The following is a 19,086-nucleotide window of genomic DNA, read 5'->3' on the forward strand; positions in this document are numbered from 1 at the left end:
ATTCTTATATCCGTTCACATTACTCAAATGTAAACTGCTTTAAAGACTTGTTATTTCTCAGGGTATCTTGTTAAATGAACATTTTACTGGAGCCTTATTAATAATTTATATCCTCATTTGTGTTCCAAGCAGTTAGACTCATGTCTGTATGTGATATCTTGTCTTGCAGCTGGGTGAGGACACTTTTAATCGTGCAAAGTTGTTGAATGTTGGCTACACAGAAGCGCTGAAGGATGCAGAGTATGACTGCTTCATCTTCAGCGACGTGGATCTGATTCCTATGGATGACCGCAACCTTTACCACTGTTACGACCAGCCGAGACACTTTGCAATCGCCATGGACAAGTTTGGCTTCAGGTGAGAATAAATTGTCCAGTACCTGCATGCTATTGATACTTTGAGGGGTTGTTTTATTATAAAAGGATTAAACTATTGTTGCAGGTAAGTTTCATACCTGCCTAGCAGTTCAAACTAATGTTGTGAACTTTCGCAACTACTTTTTGAAATGTAAATATTGGTTCCCCAACAAGGAATTGCAGAGATGGCCTACAGCCTTAGTTTAGAGAGACAACAAAGAGAGCAATATTTAATTTGAGTAAATCTAATTATAAATTTAAATACTTATCTGCAGCCTAAATTAGCATGAAAATGCACTCAGTTCTCTGCTGCCAGCTTCATTTGGTTGCACCTCTGTAGTCATAACAAAAGCACGTCACAAAGCGTAACTAACGAGTCTCGACTGCAGTGGAAAACTTTAACAGTGAAGACTGTGTGCAAGCCGCATCCGTTAGACCAACAAGCAGTCAGAAATCATTTGTGTGTGTCTTGAAAATTTAAAATATACAATATAAAAGTATACAATATATTTAGGATTCATTATTTTATTAATTTAGAGCCATTTAAAAGCAGTGTAGCCAGAGAAACTCCAAAGCATTGAACAACTGGGTCCTATTTTAGTGTCTTTTTGCATAATGACACCAAACCTGCCCTCAATTATCTAAAAGCACTGAAAGTATTGATGAATGGCCAACGAATGTGACTTCTGCATCCAAGAGCAGTCAGTCTGCAAGTTATCCAACTGAAAACCCTCTGTGATATAGTGTTCAATAAGCTAATGCTATCTGGCAACAAAAGCAACTGTAGCTGAATTAATCAAAGACTGAAGAGTTTTCTTCAATTTTTGGTTCCTTATAACTTAAGCAGCAAAAAAGTCTGTTCAGAGAAATTAAGAGAATTATTTAAAATACTTAAGGTAGGACTACATTTTGTATTGAAGCTGTGCTATTTCATGAATACAAGAGTTTTTTTGCTTCGAAATGTAAAAGAAATAGACAGCTATCATGAAGAAAAACTCCCGTGAAGGCTGTGTAGGTCATGCTTAACACTTCAACCTCAACAGCTCATTTACCAAACAGGATTTTCTTGGACTTAATTCACAATGTGGGTTTTTTTTAAAGCTTTTCGAAGGTATGTGCTTTCTCACTGAGCAACAAAACAGACAAAATACAGACATTTGTCATGTGCAATTTGGTTCATCTATGGCAGAATATCACTCAAATAATCACTCAAAATAAGACAAAGACTGAGAGAACGTTGACTCTTTTAGAGGCTCTAATGTCACTGTAACTCAGTGTTTTATTTTCACCTTTAAAGTCTTACGACACCCACAGATTCAGCTTATATAGTTTCTCCCAAGATATTGAAAGAGCCTGTGCCAGTAGACAGTAGGAGGCATGGCTCATGGCTGGGTTGTTTGTGATGTGAAGGTGTAAACAAGTTCAAAGCCAAAGAGCAGTGTTAACAGCCAGAAGAGGTTCCTGTCTGGCAGGGAGTCTAGTGGAGGTTCAGAAGTTACTGCATGACATTTATCGCTTTTCGAGCATATTTACATACAATCTAACCATTGAACTGAACCCCTGCCATTGCAGAAGGGTAATCAAACTATTGACTGAAGAATGTCTGGTGCTGCAACACCAGGAGGCAACAAAAGAAAAAGAAACCAATCTTGTAGTTAAATCTGGGTAATTAATATAATTGCCTCTTTGAAGTTTCACAGCTTGCAAATGCTCTTTGTTATTAAATGGGTCTTAATTCTTGTATGTGGTATTTTTTTCTTGTTTTAATCCCTGTTTTTAGCTAAAGGCATCCAGTTCTGTGTGATTATTTTGGGTTGTCTTGTTTTCTTGATTTCAATGATTTCTGGGTCAAGAGTAATTGCTCTTTATCCATTGTTGCTTTAAGGCGTGTTTAAGAGCATTATCATGTTATGCTCACCCTCTTCTCATCTTCATTGTTTGACCTGCTTAATGTTCCTTTTTTCTTTGTGTGTGTGATATTCTGCTGTGCTGGAACTTATTTGCGCTCCTCTTCCTGGTTGTAACACAAGTCCAAAGCAGGATTTATTCCCCCGTCTTTAACAGTTATGACATTTCTGCACACTGTTGCTTCTTGCAGCCAAAATCTTTCATTTGGACTTTACCAGTCTACAGGACATGTTTCCATTATGACTCAGACTAATTGTAAAGATTTATTGAAGAATTCAAATTAACAGAATTATTAAGGAACAAATAAAAATTGAGATTAGCCCTCCGGAAACTGAGGTTTTTAACTACAGGATCAATAGTCAAAACTCACATTTCACCAACATGTGGACCTCCATATCAATATGTTTATTTATTTTTTTTTTTTTTTGTGTGTGTGTGTGTGTGTGTGTGTGTGTGTCACATAACTTACTTGTTTAATTTGTTTTAACATTGGATTATGAGGTCCACACTTTTCCTGATAAATAATCAGACCAATATTAAGTTTACTGTCTGTTCTCTTAACCTCTTTATTTCTTCTTGTCCTTTTTAAGCGCACACTCATACACACTTTTGACCGTATTGTTGCTTGGAGAACTTGTACAGAAACATACAGTCTTTTTAGTTTCTGCTTGTCATCTTTCAACAGTGAGCTGTCATATATTTCTCTGCAGTCTGTGCAGAATATATACATGGACACACACACACACACACACTGCCCTCTGGTTAGACTCCAGGCGCCTGTCATGACACCCACAGCTGACATTCATCCCACTCCACCTATCTCATAACTACTGAGGAAAAAACACAACTGCTCACCCACTCGCTTTTGTTCACTGTATACAAACACGCCGTCTCACAGTATAAATGATTAGTGTCTTTGTTAATTATTAAATGAATTAACAGCATTAGTTTACATGTGAAAACTTATTAGAAGCTTTCTTAGTAACTTGGCTCATTAACAACTACTGCTGATCAGTTCCAGAGGCCTACTCTGGAATTGCTTTACACACCCATCTGCATCTTGAGTGAAGTAGAGAGGAATATGGATTATCCCCTTACAGTTGGAAGTCATGTATATATTGTCCACTTAAAGGCACCAATGACAAGATACACATAAGATCTAATTTGTGAAGCCACACATAAAAACAAGACTCCTCTAAATACATCCCAATACTTTGACAACCGGAAATGATTAAAACACAAAGACACATGTACAACTGAGCAAATTTGTGTTGTATTTCTCTGTCAAAGATCACAGTTTCACATGAAATAGAGCACTGACTAATTTGATTTTGACTGATGATGGCTCTAATATAAAAAGAATGCACTTGATATCATCGCAGTACTGTGTTCAGGTTACCCTCACTGTGGTCAAGACATAGCAGGCTCAATGGCTGTAGATTGACTGACTCTAAAACACAGAAATCATGTCTAAAATAGGGACGAACTGTTGTCCAGTTGACTGAACCAGCAAAAACTCATGCAGTCCAGTAAAAAGCATGATTTTACAATATTTTGACTTAATTAAATTGGCTATTTAAGATCTTTAATTCATAGTCAGCACTATACTATGATACTTTTTCTTCCTTTAATTTAATAGAAAAAATATGTAACAATGTTTTCCTTGGCTAGCGTAAAAGATGAGGATGGATAGATGTTCGCTACTCAGGACAACTTAACACTAACATTTGTCTGTGCATTCTGCAAATAAAAGAGTTAGAGAAAATGGCCTGGATTGTAAAGTTCTCCAAATATTTTAAAGTAAATGTATTATTGATGCTTTAATGGTTTGCAAAGACATTTTCCTAACCCGCCTTTGTAATCCTGATAGCCATATTATCAAGTTCTTAATGGGGTAAAAAGCTTAGAAACTACAATAAGGAGGCAAAAAGTGTACCTCGGTTTTTTTAAACTGTCTCACAGCTGAGCATGTAGAGTCTATATTTTGTAATCCATCCAAACAGCCTAACCTGTTCATATGCAACCAGAATGTTAATTGAGGTCTTTGTCGCCTTGATTTTGCTGATAGTTTCTATTTTGAAGTATGTCCAGGCATCCAGGTTTTTATATGCTTGCAGGTTCTTCTTTGTTAGTTTTATGAATGTATAAATACATACATATAAACATCGGGAGATCTGATTTATTGCAAGGAATTAATGTCTGTGGTCCCTTCATTTATTAGCAGATGACGAGGATCCCTAGTCAGAACAACAGCTTTTAATTTAAAGCATTATTTATTTGTTATACTCTAAATGCTGTCACTAGTATTGGGAGCCATGTTGAATGTTTTGCCACTCAGGGGCCTGTCTAGATATAACAGTGATGTCCATAGCAGTTTTGTGAACCAGTTCTAGATTTTTCAGACATTAATGAAAGGACCTTGTGATGGAGCAGTGATCAGTCCAGGGTGTATCCTGCCTATTGCCTAGTAGCAGCTGGGATAGACTCCAGCCTCACCGCAACCCTACATGGGACTAAGCAGGTATAGACAACTGATGGATGGATAAATAAAAGGAGTATAAGTGTGAAATATGTTGTGGGAGTCCCCTCCTAAACAAAATATCTTGGTTCACAGAAAAGTACAATCAGTGTCCTCAAGTGTGTTCAAATGAACAAATCAAGGGGAAAAATAAATCCGTTCAAACTAACTAAACATAAGAGGTTTGATTTAAATGGATGTTAAATATGTGGTTTGGTTGTTTGTCTCAGCTGCAGCTGCCAAAAAAGTAAATCTGCTCTATTTTAAAGCCATTAGTGAAGAATTACTAATAATGCTGTAGACAGTGCAATGGATGGAGCATTTTTATTTGACTAAAGATAGACATGCCCAAGTGGTGTTTGATTTGCTTTTTACTTTACCCTCCGAAATCTCCAATTCTCATGAAAATTTCCTCATGCTACCCTCATTTTAGTCCTTTGATTCAGAAGATAACATTCAGAGTGAGACTGCCAGACTCGGTATGAAAGGTCTCTCTTGTTTACAGAACTTATTTTTAGTTTTATATTCATCTAGAATATGCATGTAGATCCTTTGAAATGCAATTTCTTCTTGTAGCCTTTGCTCCTCTGCTTCCCCTCTTACATTTCCCTCGTTTCACCTCCCACATCTGTTTCATTTCTTCCCTCCTCCTCTCCTGCAGGCTGCCCTATGCAGGCTACTTCGGAGGAGTTTCAGGCCTCAGTAAAAAGCAGTTTCTGAAGATCAATGGCTTTCCAAACGAGTACTGGGGCTGGGGAGGGGAGGATGACGACATTTACAACAGGTGAGTGTGAAAGAACTTATATTGCCTGAGCTGCCTGAAGTTTTGCTCCAATAAAATTTGACATTATCGTACATAATAGACTTTGTGTAAGTGGTAATAAAAGGAAGGACATTTTTAGACGTCTAGATTAGACCGTGAACGTTTTAGCATTAAGTACAATACATTTCTCAATTTTAAAATAGTTTTTGTTTGTTTTTTTTAAACAAGCTCTTGTCAGACCACCAACAGCAACGCGTGCATACACTTCTACATCTCCACACAAATGTGCACTTTAATGCATTACTCATTAATTCTACTGAAGACTTTAAAAGCAAAATTAAGCATCTCAGCTGAAAAGGGACTCTAAAGTTCTTCATGGTGGAGATGATTTATTATAATTGTTCAGAGAAGGAGAATGATTAGCAAATAAATTAACCTTTTGAAGCGCTTCATTCAGCTATTAATGACTTGCTGGAGTTCATTAATGATATTGCTGTGGATGCTGCCTAAAATCAAATCTGGGAGAAGAATAGTTGTTTGACAGGTTGACAGAGAAACGAGTTAAGTCTGCTTAAGTCTGTGTTAAAGCACTTGCAGGGCAATTAGTTTAATTTATTTTCAGCTCATACAGTTGCTGGAATTGGATTTTTTAATTACCCTGTGAACTGATAATCTTACTATTAACAACTCTAATAATGCAGCAACTGTGCTTAATAGTTTAGAAAGTAAAATGTAAAGCCAAAAAACTGTAAAGATTTGACATAGAATTAATTCTTTCCATTTGACCTGCTCAGTTAACACATAATATGTCCGTCATGTCACGTGAGCCAACTGTAAAAAGTCACTTTTGTATTTCTTTACAACACAAATCAAACCAACTTCAACAGAAAATGTATTTCAGCAACACGAACATTTACATTTGCAATCAGTTAACTGGGCTCAAGTACACTAATTATAAACTCACGCAGCAAGACGCCTATCCACAGACACAGTGTTTCTATTGCATCTGTATTCTTCCCTCTCTGTTTTCTTTTTTTCTGTGTGTTTCTCGCTGTCGCCCTCATACTGTGAAGCTTATCTTTTCCTTTTCAGATTTACAGCCTTAGAAGAAAACTGAAAATAGAGCATTTGAGAAAATCGGTTTTTTAAGAATGGACTGTGAAAAGCAGCGTTCAGAAGATTACAGCAGTTTGTCAGTATCCTGTAAGATGTGATAAAAGAGATCCATGTGTAGGTTCACTGGGTGACAGATGAACGGGTCCATGTATGTTTGTAATTACGTGCCAAAGGATGACATATAAACTAACTTTTTATTGGATGAAAGCTTCTAGCAGCCATTCAGTGCTGTAGATTTCCCAAAGATATTCTCTGCACTCCGTTTTAGCTCCTATAAAATATGATGTCATGTGGCCAGATGTCATAAACTCACAGTTAAGAAAACTTGACTCAGTTGTATTCCTTCCCCGTCACTCATGACTCAAATTAATGAGTCACCTGTGCAAAACTTGATTGGCTGTTAGATCCATTTAATTTTATTCTGGTGTGTCAAAGCAGGAATACATTAAAAATCTGCTGGACTGCGGCTCTCAGAGGACCAGACTGAGGAACCAACTTGGTTACTTTCTTGCAGAATACCATTTTATACTATTCTTAATACTCAAGTTTTGCATTGTGATATTTAGTTCTTTTGAGGGCCGTTAAGCCAAACATGTAGAAACTTTAACTTGGCAATCACAAGTTTCTCCATGCAAATTAAATGAATTGTGATGTAATTTGATCCAAATGGGACCTAAGTTTTAGAGCTCAAGATTAGGAGACTTGAAGTTAGTGTCAGAGATGACAAACACTTTAGGAAAATGTTTCCTGACTTAATAAATCAAAAGAGTAAAAAAGTAGGTTAATTTTCTTCTAGACTGTACAATCAAAATTCTTCATTCCCCTACTGGCTATTAGACAAAATGCATTTTTAAGGCCCTTCAGGTATGAACTCCATAAATTGCTGCTTTTTCTTATTTCACAATTTACACACTCTATTCCTCTACTTAACTCCTCTGTTTTTGTCTTAGACCTTACCAGGACAGACACGAGAAGACAAAAGACGAGGAAACAGATTTTTTACAAAAAAAGGCAATAAGAAATGAGTCATTTTGAACTGACAACAACTTAATGACTTGTGACACAACTGCATGTTCTAACCATTGTTTAGTTGCCTCATTTGTTTTCACCAAAGTAGAAATGTACATTTAATTCAATTTAAAGCATAGGATTAACATATAACACCCCCTTCAGGCATTGCAGGTGCCAGAAAACTTCTGCAAAGGATAAACTGGTTTATTTCCTCAATCTTCTCTCCTCTAGGAGCATTTTTGGACATCAGAGATCCTTTGATATAATTTTTCCCTGAATGATTTCCAGGTCACAATCAGGAGAACATAGTATAGATACAAGGAGGTTGAACTTAAAGATTTTAGATTAACCTTGTGACACTGCAATAAACGTCACAAAGATCAAGTAAAATGTGAATAAAGTTTAATTTACAGCAGCTAATGCCAAACCAGCTAACCCTTTTTCTCCAGACATGGTGGACAACAAACTAGAGCTAAGATGCTAGCAAGAAATGGTTAATTTGTTTTTCGAAAGCAAGAAACAGTTTGTTTTTCTGTTTAAAAATTGCTTGATGCAGCATTTCACCACATTTTGCATTCTTTTTTTAACGAAGACGTGGGAGAAGTTGACATAATTCAGTTTTCTGTTTGTCCTTGTCTTCTGGTTTGTTGCAAAGTGAAACTGTCAGAAAAAATGCAAAGTTCAGTCTTCCTATGAATACACTGGCAGAAAACTAAACTAAATTAAATGAAGCTGAAGGCAAAGAGTGTGCTGCGTTGCATTTGAAGGCTCATGCTTTGACCCAACATCTAGAGTCTTTTTCAAGGCTGGCTTGTTTTAAAGCACTTCAGATATAAAACGCCCCTTGAAAACACATTTAGACAAGTTTGAATAAGATGGTGCATGGATGCACCCTCATAGCTGAGGATATCCAGCAAAGCAGGATCTTTGATTTTTTTCGCCGGGTTTGTAGCCTGCCTTGCTGCTTGACCCCCTTAATGAATGCACCAATCGCTCTCACTCTCACCCCTCTTTGCACCTCTCTTTCCATAAACATCCCATCAGTGTTATATGTGCTGATCCACTACTGAAAAAATCTCAATTACCTTCAGATGATTATTCATGATATTTCATTTGTGGCCATCTGAGGATGAAACTCATGAATGTTCTCCTGCAGCATCTCATGAGCTGAATGACCCACCTCTTCATGGACAGACCAGCATGATTGTATGGAGCATGTTTTCCTTTAAAGTCTGTTGTCTGCTTTCAGCTGATAAGAAATATTTTATTTGCCTACTAAATAAATTGATTAATTAAAAAAAAGCATATCAATTGTGTGACATTACTGTTCACTCTGCTTAGCTGCATGAAGAATTTATGGAAGGTGGATGGCGTAAGTCATTATCATTTTCTATATGTAAGGGCTTATTAGCTGTTTTATTTAAACATACAAGCATCTGAAGCTCAAAAGTTCAAACAATGCATGCTGAGGCAACATACAGAGAGGAGAACTGAGTCCCCAGCTGGGTGAACTAAATAGCTAGCAGGCTCAGTCTTTGTGGATTCAGTAAAATAACATGAGGACAAGGGTGAAGAAATGGAGAGATAAAAGAGCGGTGGTGTACATCAGAGTGCATGGCAGCCGTGAAGCCTGCCTTTGGTTTTCCCTGTGTTGGTAGAAGGTGGCAGAGTTCATGTGTTTGAACCGCTGATGTGTCCACCAGCCTTTATCTGTGTTCTCTCTGAAGCTGCTCTGGAAAAAGGGAGCATCTTCTAAATGAGTAAATTGCTCTTTCACGCCTTCTGCTCTCAACTTAACCACCTTCCCCTCTCTCTATTTGTCTTCCTCTCCGTCCCTACAGCTCTCCACATCTCTTTCGCTTGCTCCCCTCCAGCAATTTCTTTCTTTATTCTGGTTTTGATGCCTCAGACCATGGCTACTGCCTGAAATGGGTCCTACCAGCTTAACACCAGCCTGGGGAAAAGCTGTCCCTGCTGTTCAGTGTGGCTTCAGCCTGTAATGGAGAGGACACCTGCCAGTTCCACAACTGCCAGTGACACTTAACCCCCATCCCATCCCCATATAAAGGGTGGGGATGTAACTGAGGGAGAAGATAAGAGAGTGAGGGTTTTTCTCTTCTCAGCATCCTCATCCAACACCCTCTCTGAACTTGCAGCAATAGCCTCAGGCAGACATTGTTCCCATCCCAAAGGCTTTAGTGCCTCAACCGCACACACATACACACACACACACACCATCTCTCCTCGCCCTTTCCCTCCTCTTTCTTTTTACAGATCTCCCAGTACTGACTTGCAGGGGTGCCTGAGCCAGCATCATGAACACATGCAACCACCGCAGCACGTGTTTTTGTGAGGCCTTGATTATGGCATAAGAGTCTGGTTATTTTTGGATCAAAAACTTTGAGAATTCTAAACCTTTGATGCACTCAGTTATATGTCTTGGTTGGGTGTGGTTATCAAACTTTGAGAAGCTCCTTCTTTTTTCTTTTATAATCCCCATCATTAATTTTGAGCAAGTAAAAACACATAAGTGGATCAACATCTAAAATAACAATTTCATGAATAGTTATTCTGTCATGAACTTCGACAGGATAAATTATCAAAATAATACTTCTATTGTTTTAAATTAGGTTCATTAGGTTTCCAAGACAGTTACAAAAAAAAAAAACAGTCTTGGGAAATGAGCAGGAAGATTGGATTTTTATAATGATGCATTTAAACTATAAAATCTGCCAACACATCAGCAGCTTCTAATGTGATCTTAACTTTACTGTCATTTCATATCACATTTGAATCATATTTCCTTAAAATGGGAGGCATGTTGAAGATATATACGTCAGTGATTCTTGAATCAACACATAACATTTATTCAGTGCTGGACATTTATAACTAAAGCTCATCGTTTTATTCTCCCAGCAACACAACAAAGTGAAAGTGCTTAAAGATGGCCTGCATACTGGTTTGTGTTGTTATCCCTGTTTGTATAATCCATTGTGTCTTTCTTCACTGAATTTCGAGCCTATTTAGTTCAGGCACAGCCACCTTTCTATTAAACAAAATCCTGCCACTGATGGGACAGTGCAAACTTTCATACTGCAGTCTGGTGCTACTAGAAGGCAATGCACATTTACTTATGTACACAGTGAGTAGAAAACCTGCAAATGTCCCTGTATGTACAGTAAAAGTCTGCAGGATTCAGATTCTTTGTCACTTATTGGTTCATCACAAGTCTCCGTATGCTTTTGGAGTGCTCAGTTTTTCCATTAAATCTTTTTTCAAAGAATTTATCTGAAGTTTTTTAAAATAGTTTTATACTCATACTTCCATTATCTATTGTCCTCCTTCACTATATAATATGAGCCCCAATAATGGGGAAATACAGCTGTACATGTCAGAGCCAGAGAGCAATTCTTAAAAAGGGGAAACAAATTAGCGACATGCAAGTGGAATGTCACAATGTTAAATTAATTTATTTTTTATTGCATGCAATCATATTCAACAGTATTAGAAAAGTAACGGTATTCGATGGGGACTGCAAGGTGAGTGCAAATGGCCCTTTCTCAATACATCTCTGTCTGAGAAAATGTGGTTAATATACATCCCTGCTCATTTTTGATGTGTCTTTTATGTTGCACATGTATGATTTTAAAAAGCGACACACTTAAAGCAACATTACATAACAGGTGAAACGTCAGAGGCTGACGCTCATGTGAGCAAATGCGACATTGTAGCGCTACTAGCTGACCCCAGATCAGCCCTGCTCTCCGAGCTCGAGACGTCCTTCCAAGAACTTAACAGCAAATTAGACAGAACCCAAACAACCATTGCTGGCCACCACAGCAGACTGTCATCAATATCAGGGATATTGATCATTAATTATCATTAATAAGATTATAATAAAGAGGTCAATTAAAATTAAATCTCATACAGTAATTAAAGGACGTGAGATTGTTTAGTCAGTAAAGCCCACAAAGCAAATAAAATAGCCAGTTTTAATCTTATTTATATCATATTGTATTTTACAGGCCATCAAGACATGGTTTGATACTGTACTGGAGAGCCAAGAAGGACTCCTTGCAGCCGTCACTTCTGACAATAGTGCTGCTTCTGCAACTGAGAATACTAATGTATTCCTACTGCTAGCCAGGCCAGCTGAAATGGACCTTTTTGATTTTGAGAACCAGCACACAGAAAGCTTTTCAGCAGAAACAAAAGCAACTTACTCTCTAAGGTCAGGGTTTGAGCTTGAGATTCTAAATCAGTTCTCAACCTCAAAAAGATGTACATGAAATACAACACTCCAAGTCCGACCAGTGCGCCAGTGGAAAGGGTGTTCAGTTCAGGTAATTTGGTGCTTTCCCAGAAAAGAAAGCTTCTCCTGATGCAATATAACCACTTTTTTACTCCTAAAGAAAACAAAAACACACAGGGCCTTGTCAGGATAGCCATAAAATGAAACTGGTCTAACAGCCTAAATGTGGCATGCAACAGTATTTTCTGTTTCCACTTTGCACTTTACCAGCTGTTAAAGGATGTAATAATTGAATATAGTCAAAAGAGACTTTGAGTTTAATTATTTTATTGCTGTATTATATTTATATCTATTCAAATAACGGAGTATAAACACGGAAAAGGCTTTTAAAATATAAGAAATATAAGTTAAATTATGTTGGAGTGTGCAGAAAATAGGTTTAAATGTTTAACAATTTTCTTCAAGTCAGAGACTGTTGCATTTAATTTAAGTTTTGCTTAATGCAATGCGCATGAAGTTAAAAGATTGAAACTAATAAAACAGGTTTTAAAAACAACACTGTTTCATTTGACTTAATAATAAATGATGTAACATCCAGAAAGAACAGAATTAGGGTCTGTTGCTTTATAGCGAATTCAGGCTGTGCATCAAGTTTCTGAAAAGTAACTAAGTAAAGTAATTATTAATATAACTAATTACTTTTTAAAATAAGTAATCAGTAAAGTAAGTGGAATACTTTCTTGGTGAAGTAATCCGTAATCTCTAATTAATTTCTGTATCTAAGTAACTTGACCAACACATGGCCACCATCTTCATTACAACAACAAAATACAGTAACTCTCACTTCTACTGTCTAAACCTCTAGCTTGTACTCACTTCCCTTACAATACAAACAAATAAGCTGTAACATATGAAACCATCATTGTTTTGAATACTTACAAGATTGAAATTACAGCAGGACTTTAAACACACACAAAAGAAAAAATCCTTTGATATTACATGAATGACACAAGGGTCACTTGAGACCCAGTAGGAACAAAAAAAATCAGTTTTATTCATTGATAAATTAAGGGTTGGGGTTTTAAAATAAAACAAATTGCAAAGAAAATAAAAAAATAAATAAGTAATTTTGTTCATTTTTTTCAGGACTGCTGTTGTCAAACATTTATTGAATGAATACATGATCGAAAAACCAGATAAAACATCAGGTAAAATACAATAATACTTCAACAATTACATGAATGTTTAACATTCAGTATGAACCTTTTGTTATTCAATCACAACATATGACTGTAGGTGGCTTTTGTTGAAGCAATCAGGCTTGTTGCAGAGACAGAGGAAGACGCTGCATTTTATACGTATGTTTTATTAAGTTAATAAGACTCGTCGAACAGAAGTCGGCTTGGCACAGTGAAGAGCAGCTTCTTGATACAGAAGTTGAATCAGTGTAATAGGAAGTGACAGATGGAAGCAGCAGAGACAGGAAAGAGGAGTGTGAATGCACAACAGAAATGAGTGTGAGGCAGGTCAGCTGGTTGCTGTGCCTCATGCAGCTGCTGATATTGTAATCTGTCAGAATGAGTGTCCTTGTGACCCTCAGAGGGCTTTATTAACGTAAAAATGTTGCCTCTTGCCATCAGACGTGTCATTTAAAAACTGTTGAAGCATGAAGGTGGTGCTCTTCACTGTCTCAGTGTTGTTTGGTTGGTGCTTTAAAGGTGACGGGGTCTGTGCCTCTTAGAAGTCTCAAATTCCCAAATCTACCGATCAAGTGTAAAACCTGGGAGTTGTTATTAATGCTGACCTGAATTCTTTATTTTTCTCCTCTGTCAGAATTCTGATTTGTGTTCTGTCTGCATTGCTTTTCTACATGTTGTCTGCTTTTGGCTGGGCAGCACATGTCCTATCATCAACTCTTCCCAACTCTGTGCAGATGCAGTGAGTCCCTTTCCATGTCATCAGTTTTCTTTCCATTTTGTTTTAGGTTGCAACACTAGAGGTTGACATCCGCCTATCTTTATTATTTTCCTCTTCTTCTTTAATCTTTTACCTATTTTTCTTTTCTCACGGTATCCCTGATGTAGTGTTTGTGTTTGTTTTTTTCTGTCCTCACTCCCCCCACCAACTGGTTGAGACAGATGGCCACCCTGTCTGAGTCTGGTTCAGATGGAGGTCTCTTCCTGTCAAAAGGAAGAGACCACTGTTGCCCCCTGCCTTATGCATGCTGAGGACTGAATCTTTATCTAGCGGGTTGACTTTATTTAGACAACCTTTCCTTAACTGGCAATATAGTATGTGTACTTGAATTTAACTCATAAAGTATCTTGAGACTTGCCGTAAAACCAAACTTAAATTAATGAAATTCATTGTTTCTTGACAGTTGCTGGAAAGTTTCCTTAAAACATGAAGTAGGTACTCAAGCAACATGTAACAATAACTAACAGGAAAATGCACTAGAGACAGAAAATTACAAAAGTCAAATGTTTCTTCTCTTTCTGTTTATTAACAGATGGCTCTCAAAAACTATTTAATAGGATATTGATTTGCTGATTTTTTTTGCATTCAGTGGAGGATTTTTGAGGGTGTACATGTACATATTTATGTGTGTGCGTGTGCAATTGTTTGTAAGCCTGTATACATGTGGTGTGATTCCAGAGCCTCTCCATATTGCTGATCATTAACAGACTTGTGGGTTTTGTAGTATTTAAACCCATAAGCAGCCAAACTGACTGAAGAAATATGAGTTTTCCAGTAATGATGTAATTGAAATTAGCAGGCATAACCTAATGTTAAATAAAAGTGGCATTTTGCATGAGAGCCGTGTATTTTTATGTAATGTTCCATTTATCATTATCTGAAAAATTTGAAGTAGGAATTTATGAAAGCCTCACAGCAAGAAGGTCGCTGATTCAAATCTCGGCTGGGGGGAGGTTCAAACCTTGAGCGCCGTGGTCTTTCTGTGTGGAGTTTGCATATGTGTTGGCCCTGCGATGCACTGTGACCTGTCCAGGGTGTACCCTGCCTCTCACCTGTCAATGCTGGGATAGGCTCCAGTTCACCCGCGACCCGTAATGGACCAAGTGGTACAGAGAATGAATGAATGAATATATATATATATATATATATATATTTATTTAGACTATTTCCCAATGTTTTTGGCACAACCAGTGTGTCTTTAGTCTACAAACATTTAATTAAGGTGCATTAAGGTGGAAAGCACATATGCTTGTTCTATTTCATGACAAAATGTCTTTGCAATATTGATATTGTGCATATTGGTATTGTGGAATATTTTTCAGTATGTCGTGCAGTCATATTTTAAAGGCTTGATTGTCTTCTTAAATATTACACAATTTTTTTATTTGATTTGATGCTCTTCAGGAGTCCTAACCTTCTGTTGCTGCTGTAGGTAACCTAACCAGTGATCTGAGGTTTGTGTTGTGACCTTTCTCAGTGAAGTCTGCATCTTTCTGAGTTTTAAAACAATGTGCTTTTGTCCACATTTCTCCCTTTTGAGTTGAATTTAATTGCACTAAGAAAAGCATTTTGATAAGGAGGGATGTGCCAAGTGCAACTGCAGAGGAAGAGAAGAGGAAAGATGCTTCAGGAGGAAAATAAGAATCAAGTGCAGAGGAGGGAGTAGAGCGAGGGAGGGAGGGAGGAAATGAAGCAGTGAGCTGAAGGTATGGTTCAACAGAATAGCCACAGTCAGCAGCTGCTGGTACAAAAAAAATCCACATGGAAAGAGGCAGTGGAGCAGAAATCTACCAAAACGCAGCTTACAGACCTTTTGTAATATATACGATAAGCCTGCTTTTGTGGTGGCTTAAATCCTTATTATAAGAAAGTCACTATGGTGTTAAAATGGGGTTGAAAGAAATAGATATGAGTTATTTGTTAACTACTTACGAATAAACATAAAAAATGCTTCTTCCTTTTCTCTGGCTCTTCTCCTTTCACCCTTTGCATGTCCTGTGATACCACAAGAAACATGCTTTCTTGGATGGCAGTTTAATGTTCATCATCACTTTTTCCCCAATAAACCCAGCTTTTTTCCCATCATGTCAGCCACAATCTCCTTTTACTAGTCATGAGAGCTGAGAAAGAATTTTATTAAAACATAGAGTGATGTTTAACCAGTATTAATTGAAGCTAATGCTATTATACATGTTGTCGGCCTTCAGGGAGAATAATGCATAAAAGTGCAAAAGTATTTTTAGAATGGGATAGAAACTTTATTGTGACAAACTTTAGGGTACTATTAAAAAATAAGATAAAAGAGGTAATAAAATAACTAAAAACACACACCAATATGTAACTGAAATTAATACCATATCATTGTTTCCTGTGAGTGAGTTAGCTGTTCAGGAGAGTGATGGTCTTTGGATAAAAACTGTGTTGCAGTGTGGAGGTGCGGGCCTGTAGTGCTCTGTACTGCCTCCCAGATGGCAGAGGGAGAACAGGTGGTGGCATGAGTGTGATGCATCTGCCAGGACTTTCTAGATTTATTCTGTTTGACTCACTTTATTGGGTTTTACAGTCTTGAAACTAATACAGTGTTTCCCCTACCATTATATTGGGAGTGCCCCACTCCCCCAAAGGCAGCCCCCACCCTCCCACTAAGGTCAAGTTAATAAAGATCTGTCTACATCGCGCAGGGTGATACCCATACCCCTACCATTAATTGGTCGCCAACGGCCACCACAAGGCCAAAAACCTGGGGGAAACACTGTAATATAATTCTTGAAAAGGGTAAACTTTGAATACAAAAAAAATTAAATATATATACAAAGCAAGAAGTCATTCAAAGTGTTCAACCATCCCAGATGTGCTGCTCATGAATGATCTTTTCCACCCATATGCTTTACTTTTTTTTATTATTACTTTTTCTCTGTAGTACAACCACCACCCATCACCATAAATCCTCCTCCAAACCTTTTCCAATTCCTTTCTGCAAGCAGAGGAAGCTGAGACAGGACACCAGACGTAGCTCACTAGTTCTCCTCCACTCCATTGCTCTAATGCAATTAACTCCACTGGTGGGAATAAGAGAGGAGAGCTGCAGAAATTCCTTATTAATCCAATCAAAAAGGCCTGTGGTTCTGTGAGTGTTTCTTCAGCTCGCTGTCAGTACTGCTGCAGAGCGCAAATGAAGCTTTTCATCATTGATCAATTAATGGGCAGATATGTTGTCTTATGTAAGAGAAGCACCGGACAGTCCACTAAACTTCAGACCTTTTCAAGTAATGCTGCTCTTAATTAGAGTTCACTCCAACCTCATCTCTGCTTTTTCCACTTACAGATAGAGCAACGGGTCAGTCTTTTCTACTTCAGGCACACCTTGTTAAAGAAGGTGAATGGAAACTACTGGAAACGATTGACTTGGACAAGCAGTGACTAAATTTCTCTTTGATAGTGTGAGGTAAACATTAAGATGATTCTTGTTGGATGCAACATTTCTTAAGTGTGCAGTAACATCATGTGAGTCTGAGTTGCAGAAAGATACAACACAAAACCACCTGCCTCTTATAGCTTTTATGTGGTAGGGCATGAATGCAGGACATCTGGGGGTGTTCTGAGGACACTGATAGCAGAACTTTTGGGTTATGTGGGTTGCAGGATGGGGCCTGTTCTGGATCAGGCCAGCTCTGGTGAAACCTGCGGATGCTTGATTAGAGTGGGATTTGGGGAGTTTGGAGGTCGTGTCAATGCCTTGGGCTTTATATCGTGTTCTCCCAGCTGTTCCTGTGCAACTTCTGCAAGTAGTGGTGCACAAAATCCTCCTGTGAAAAGCTGCTGCCCCCAGTGGCATGCTCTGTATTTGGACCACCATGCTGACAATGAATATGCTGGACTTTTCACTTGATAATAGATCAGTAACATGTGTTAGCAATTCAGTAAAAGTAGACGTTCTGGTAGATTGCTAATCTGGTGCATCCTTTATGTAACACAATTTAAAAGGAAGAAAAACATCAGCAATGATCTTAGAGAAGCAATTAGTGCCCACCAGTCTGTGAAGAGTTATAAGGCCATATGCAAACTATTCGTAGTACAACATTCTTACAATGAGAAAGATTATTTACAAGTGGAAAACATTAAAGACATCTGTTAATCTTTAAAGGAATGGGGGTCTCTGCAAGTTCATCATAAAGTCAGACAGTGCAATGCACAGAGAAACTGCAATAAAACCAAGAGCTACGTTACTTCCATTATTATGTTCAATGCTAAAATTCATGACATTACAATTAGAAAAAGACTAAACATAAATGGCTTGTTTGGCTCAGTTGCCACAATAAACACTCTTTATTCTTTAGAAAGAACGTGGTAGCAAAGTTTCGGTTTGCAAAGTAGCATCTGATCAAACCACAAGGTTTCTGGAAGAATGTCTTTTTATAAACAAGTGGAATTGTTTGGGCAGTTAGTTGCTTTTTTATGCTATTTAGGCCAAAGCTGTCTTAATGGCACAAAAACAAAAAAAGTTCTTATCAGTAATTCACAGACCAAACAGAGGAAACTCAGCACTGCATCAGTGTGTTTTATCCACAACCCTCCAGAGTCACAAATCTGCTTAGTGACAACATCATCACTGGTTAGAGGGATGCATAGTCCATGTGAGCTCTCCCTTAGACATACAAACATTTTCATCTCTGTCTGTCCATACCTCAAATGCTTAGTTAAATATGTATCTGCAGCAGATGAACTCCAACCACATTTTGCCCCTGTACAACAAAGGTGCATCCGTCCAAACATAAAAGAGATTGTTTGAGAAAGGCTGAGGAAAGTTGAGCTCTTCATGCTGTTAAGAAAGTGAGTTCAAAAGAGCATGTTGTGTATTCCTGTTAGAAGTTTTCATTTCTTGAAAAGAAACTGTAATTGTAAAAGGATGCACACGATCAGCAACAATACCGATGAAGGATTTGGCATTCAACATAGTTTTGAATCTTTCCTTTATGTCTTCTTTCACTCACTGTCACTCTGCTCTCCAAAGAAAAAGTTCCCCATGGTGGGGGATTTCACAGCAGCCACCCACCTGCTGTGATTCAGTGGAGGTGGCTGTTGAATGTGTTGTCTCAGGATTGTATACATCACCCAGGGGAGATTGAGGCTTTCCATCCCACAGCTCCACAGTATCCTAGCAGACCTGTTCCTCCTTACATAATAT

At 37.8% G+C, this 19,086-nt stretch overlaps 1 protein-coding gene across 2 annotated transcripts in view; it reads left to right on the top strand.

Moving 5' to 3' along the window:
* b4galt2 (UDP-Gal:betaGlcNAc beta 1,4- galactosyltransferase, polypeptide 2) overlaps nt 1–19,086 on the top strand; it is a 195,278-nt gene that overhangs the window by 153,771 nt on the left and 22,421 nt on the right. For both annotated transcript variants that reach the window (XR_006011286.1, XM_041992539.1), the window contains exons 5-6: nt 170–357; nt 5,444–5,566. Coding sequence is in view for 1 of the 2 variants with exons in the window: in XM_041992539.1 (XP_041848473.1) it covers nt 170–357; nt 5,444–5,566 (311 nt within the window). In the remaining variant the exon portion in view is untranslated. The remainder of the gene's footprint in view (nt 1–169; nt 358–5,443; nt 5,567–19,086) is intronic.

This window comes from Melanotaenia boesemani, chromosome 8, assembly GCF_017639745.1.
Source record: "Melanotaenia boesemani isolate fMelBoe1 chromosome 8, fMelBoe1.pri, whole genome shotgun sequence".
NCBI lineage: Eukaryota > Metazoa > Chordata > Actinopteri > Atheriniformes > Melanotaeniidae > Melanotaenia > Melanotaenia boesemani.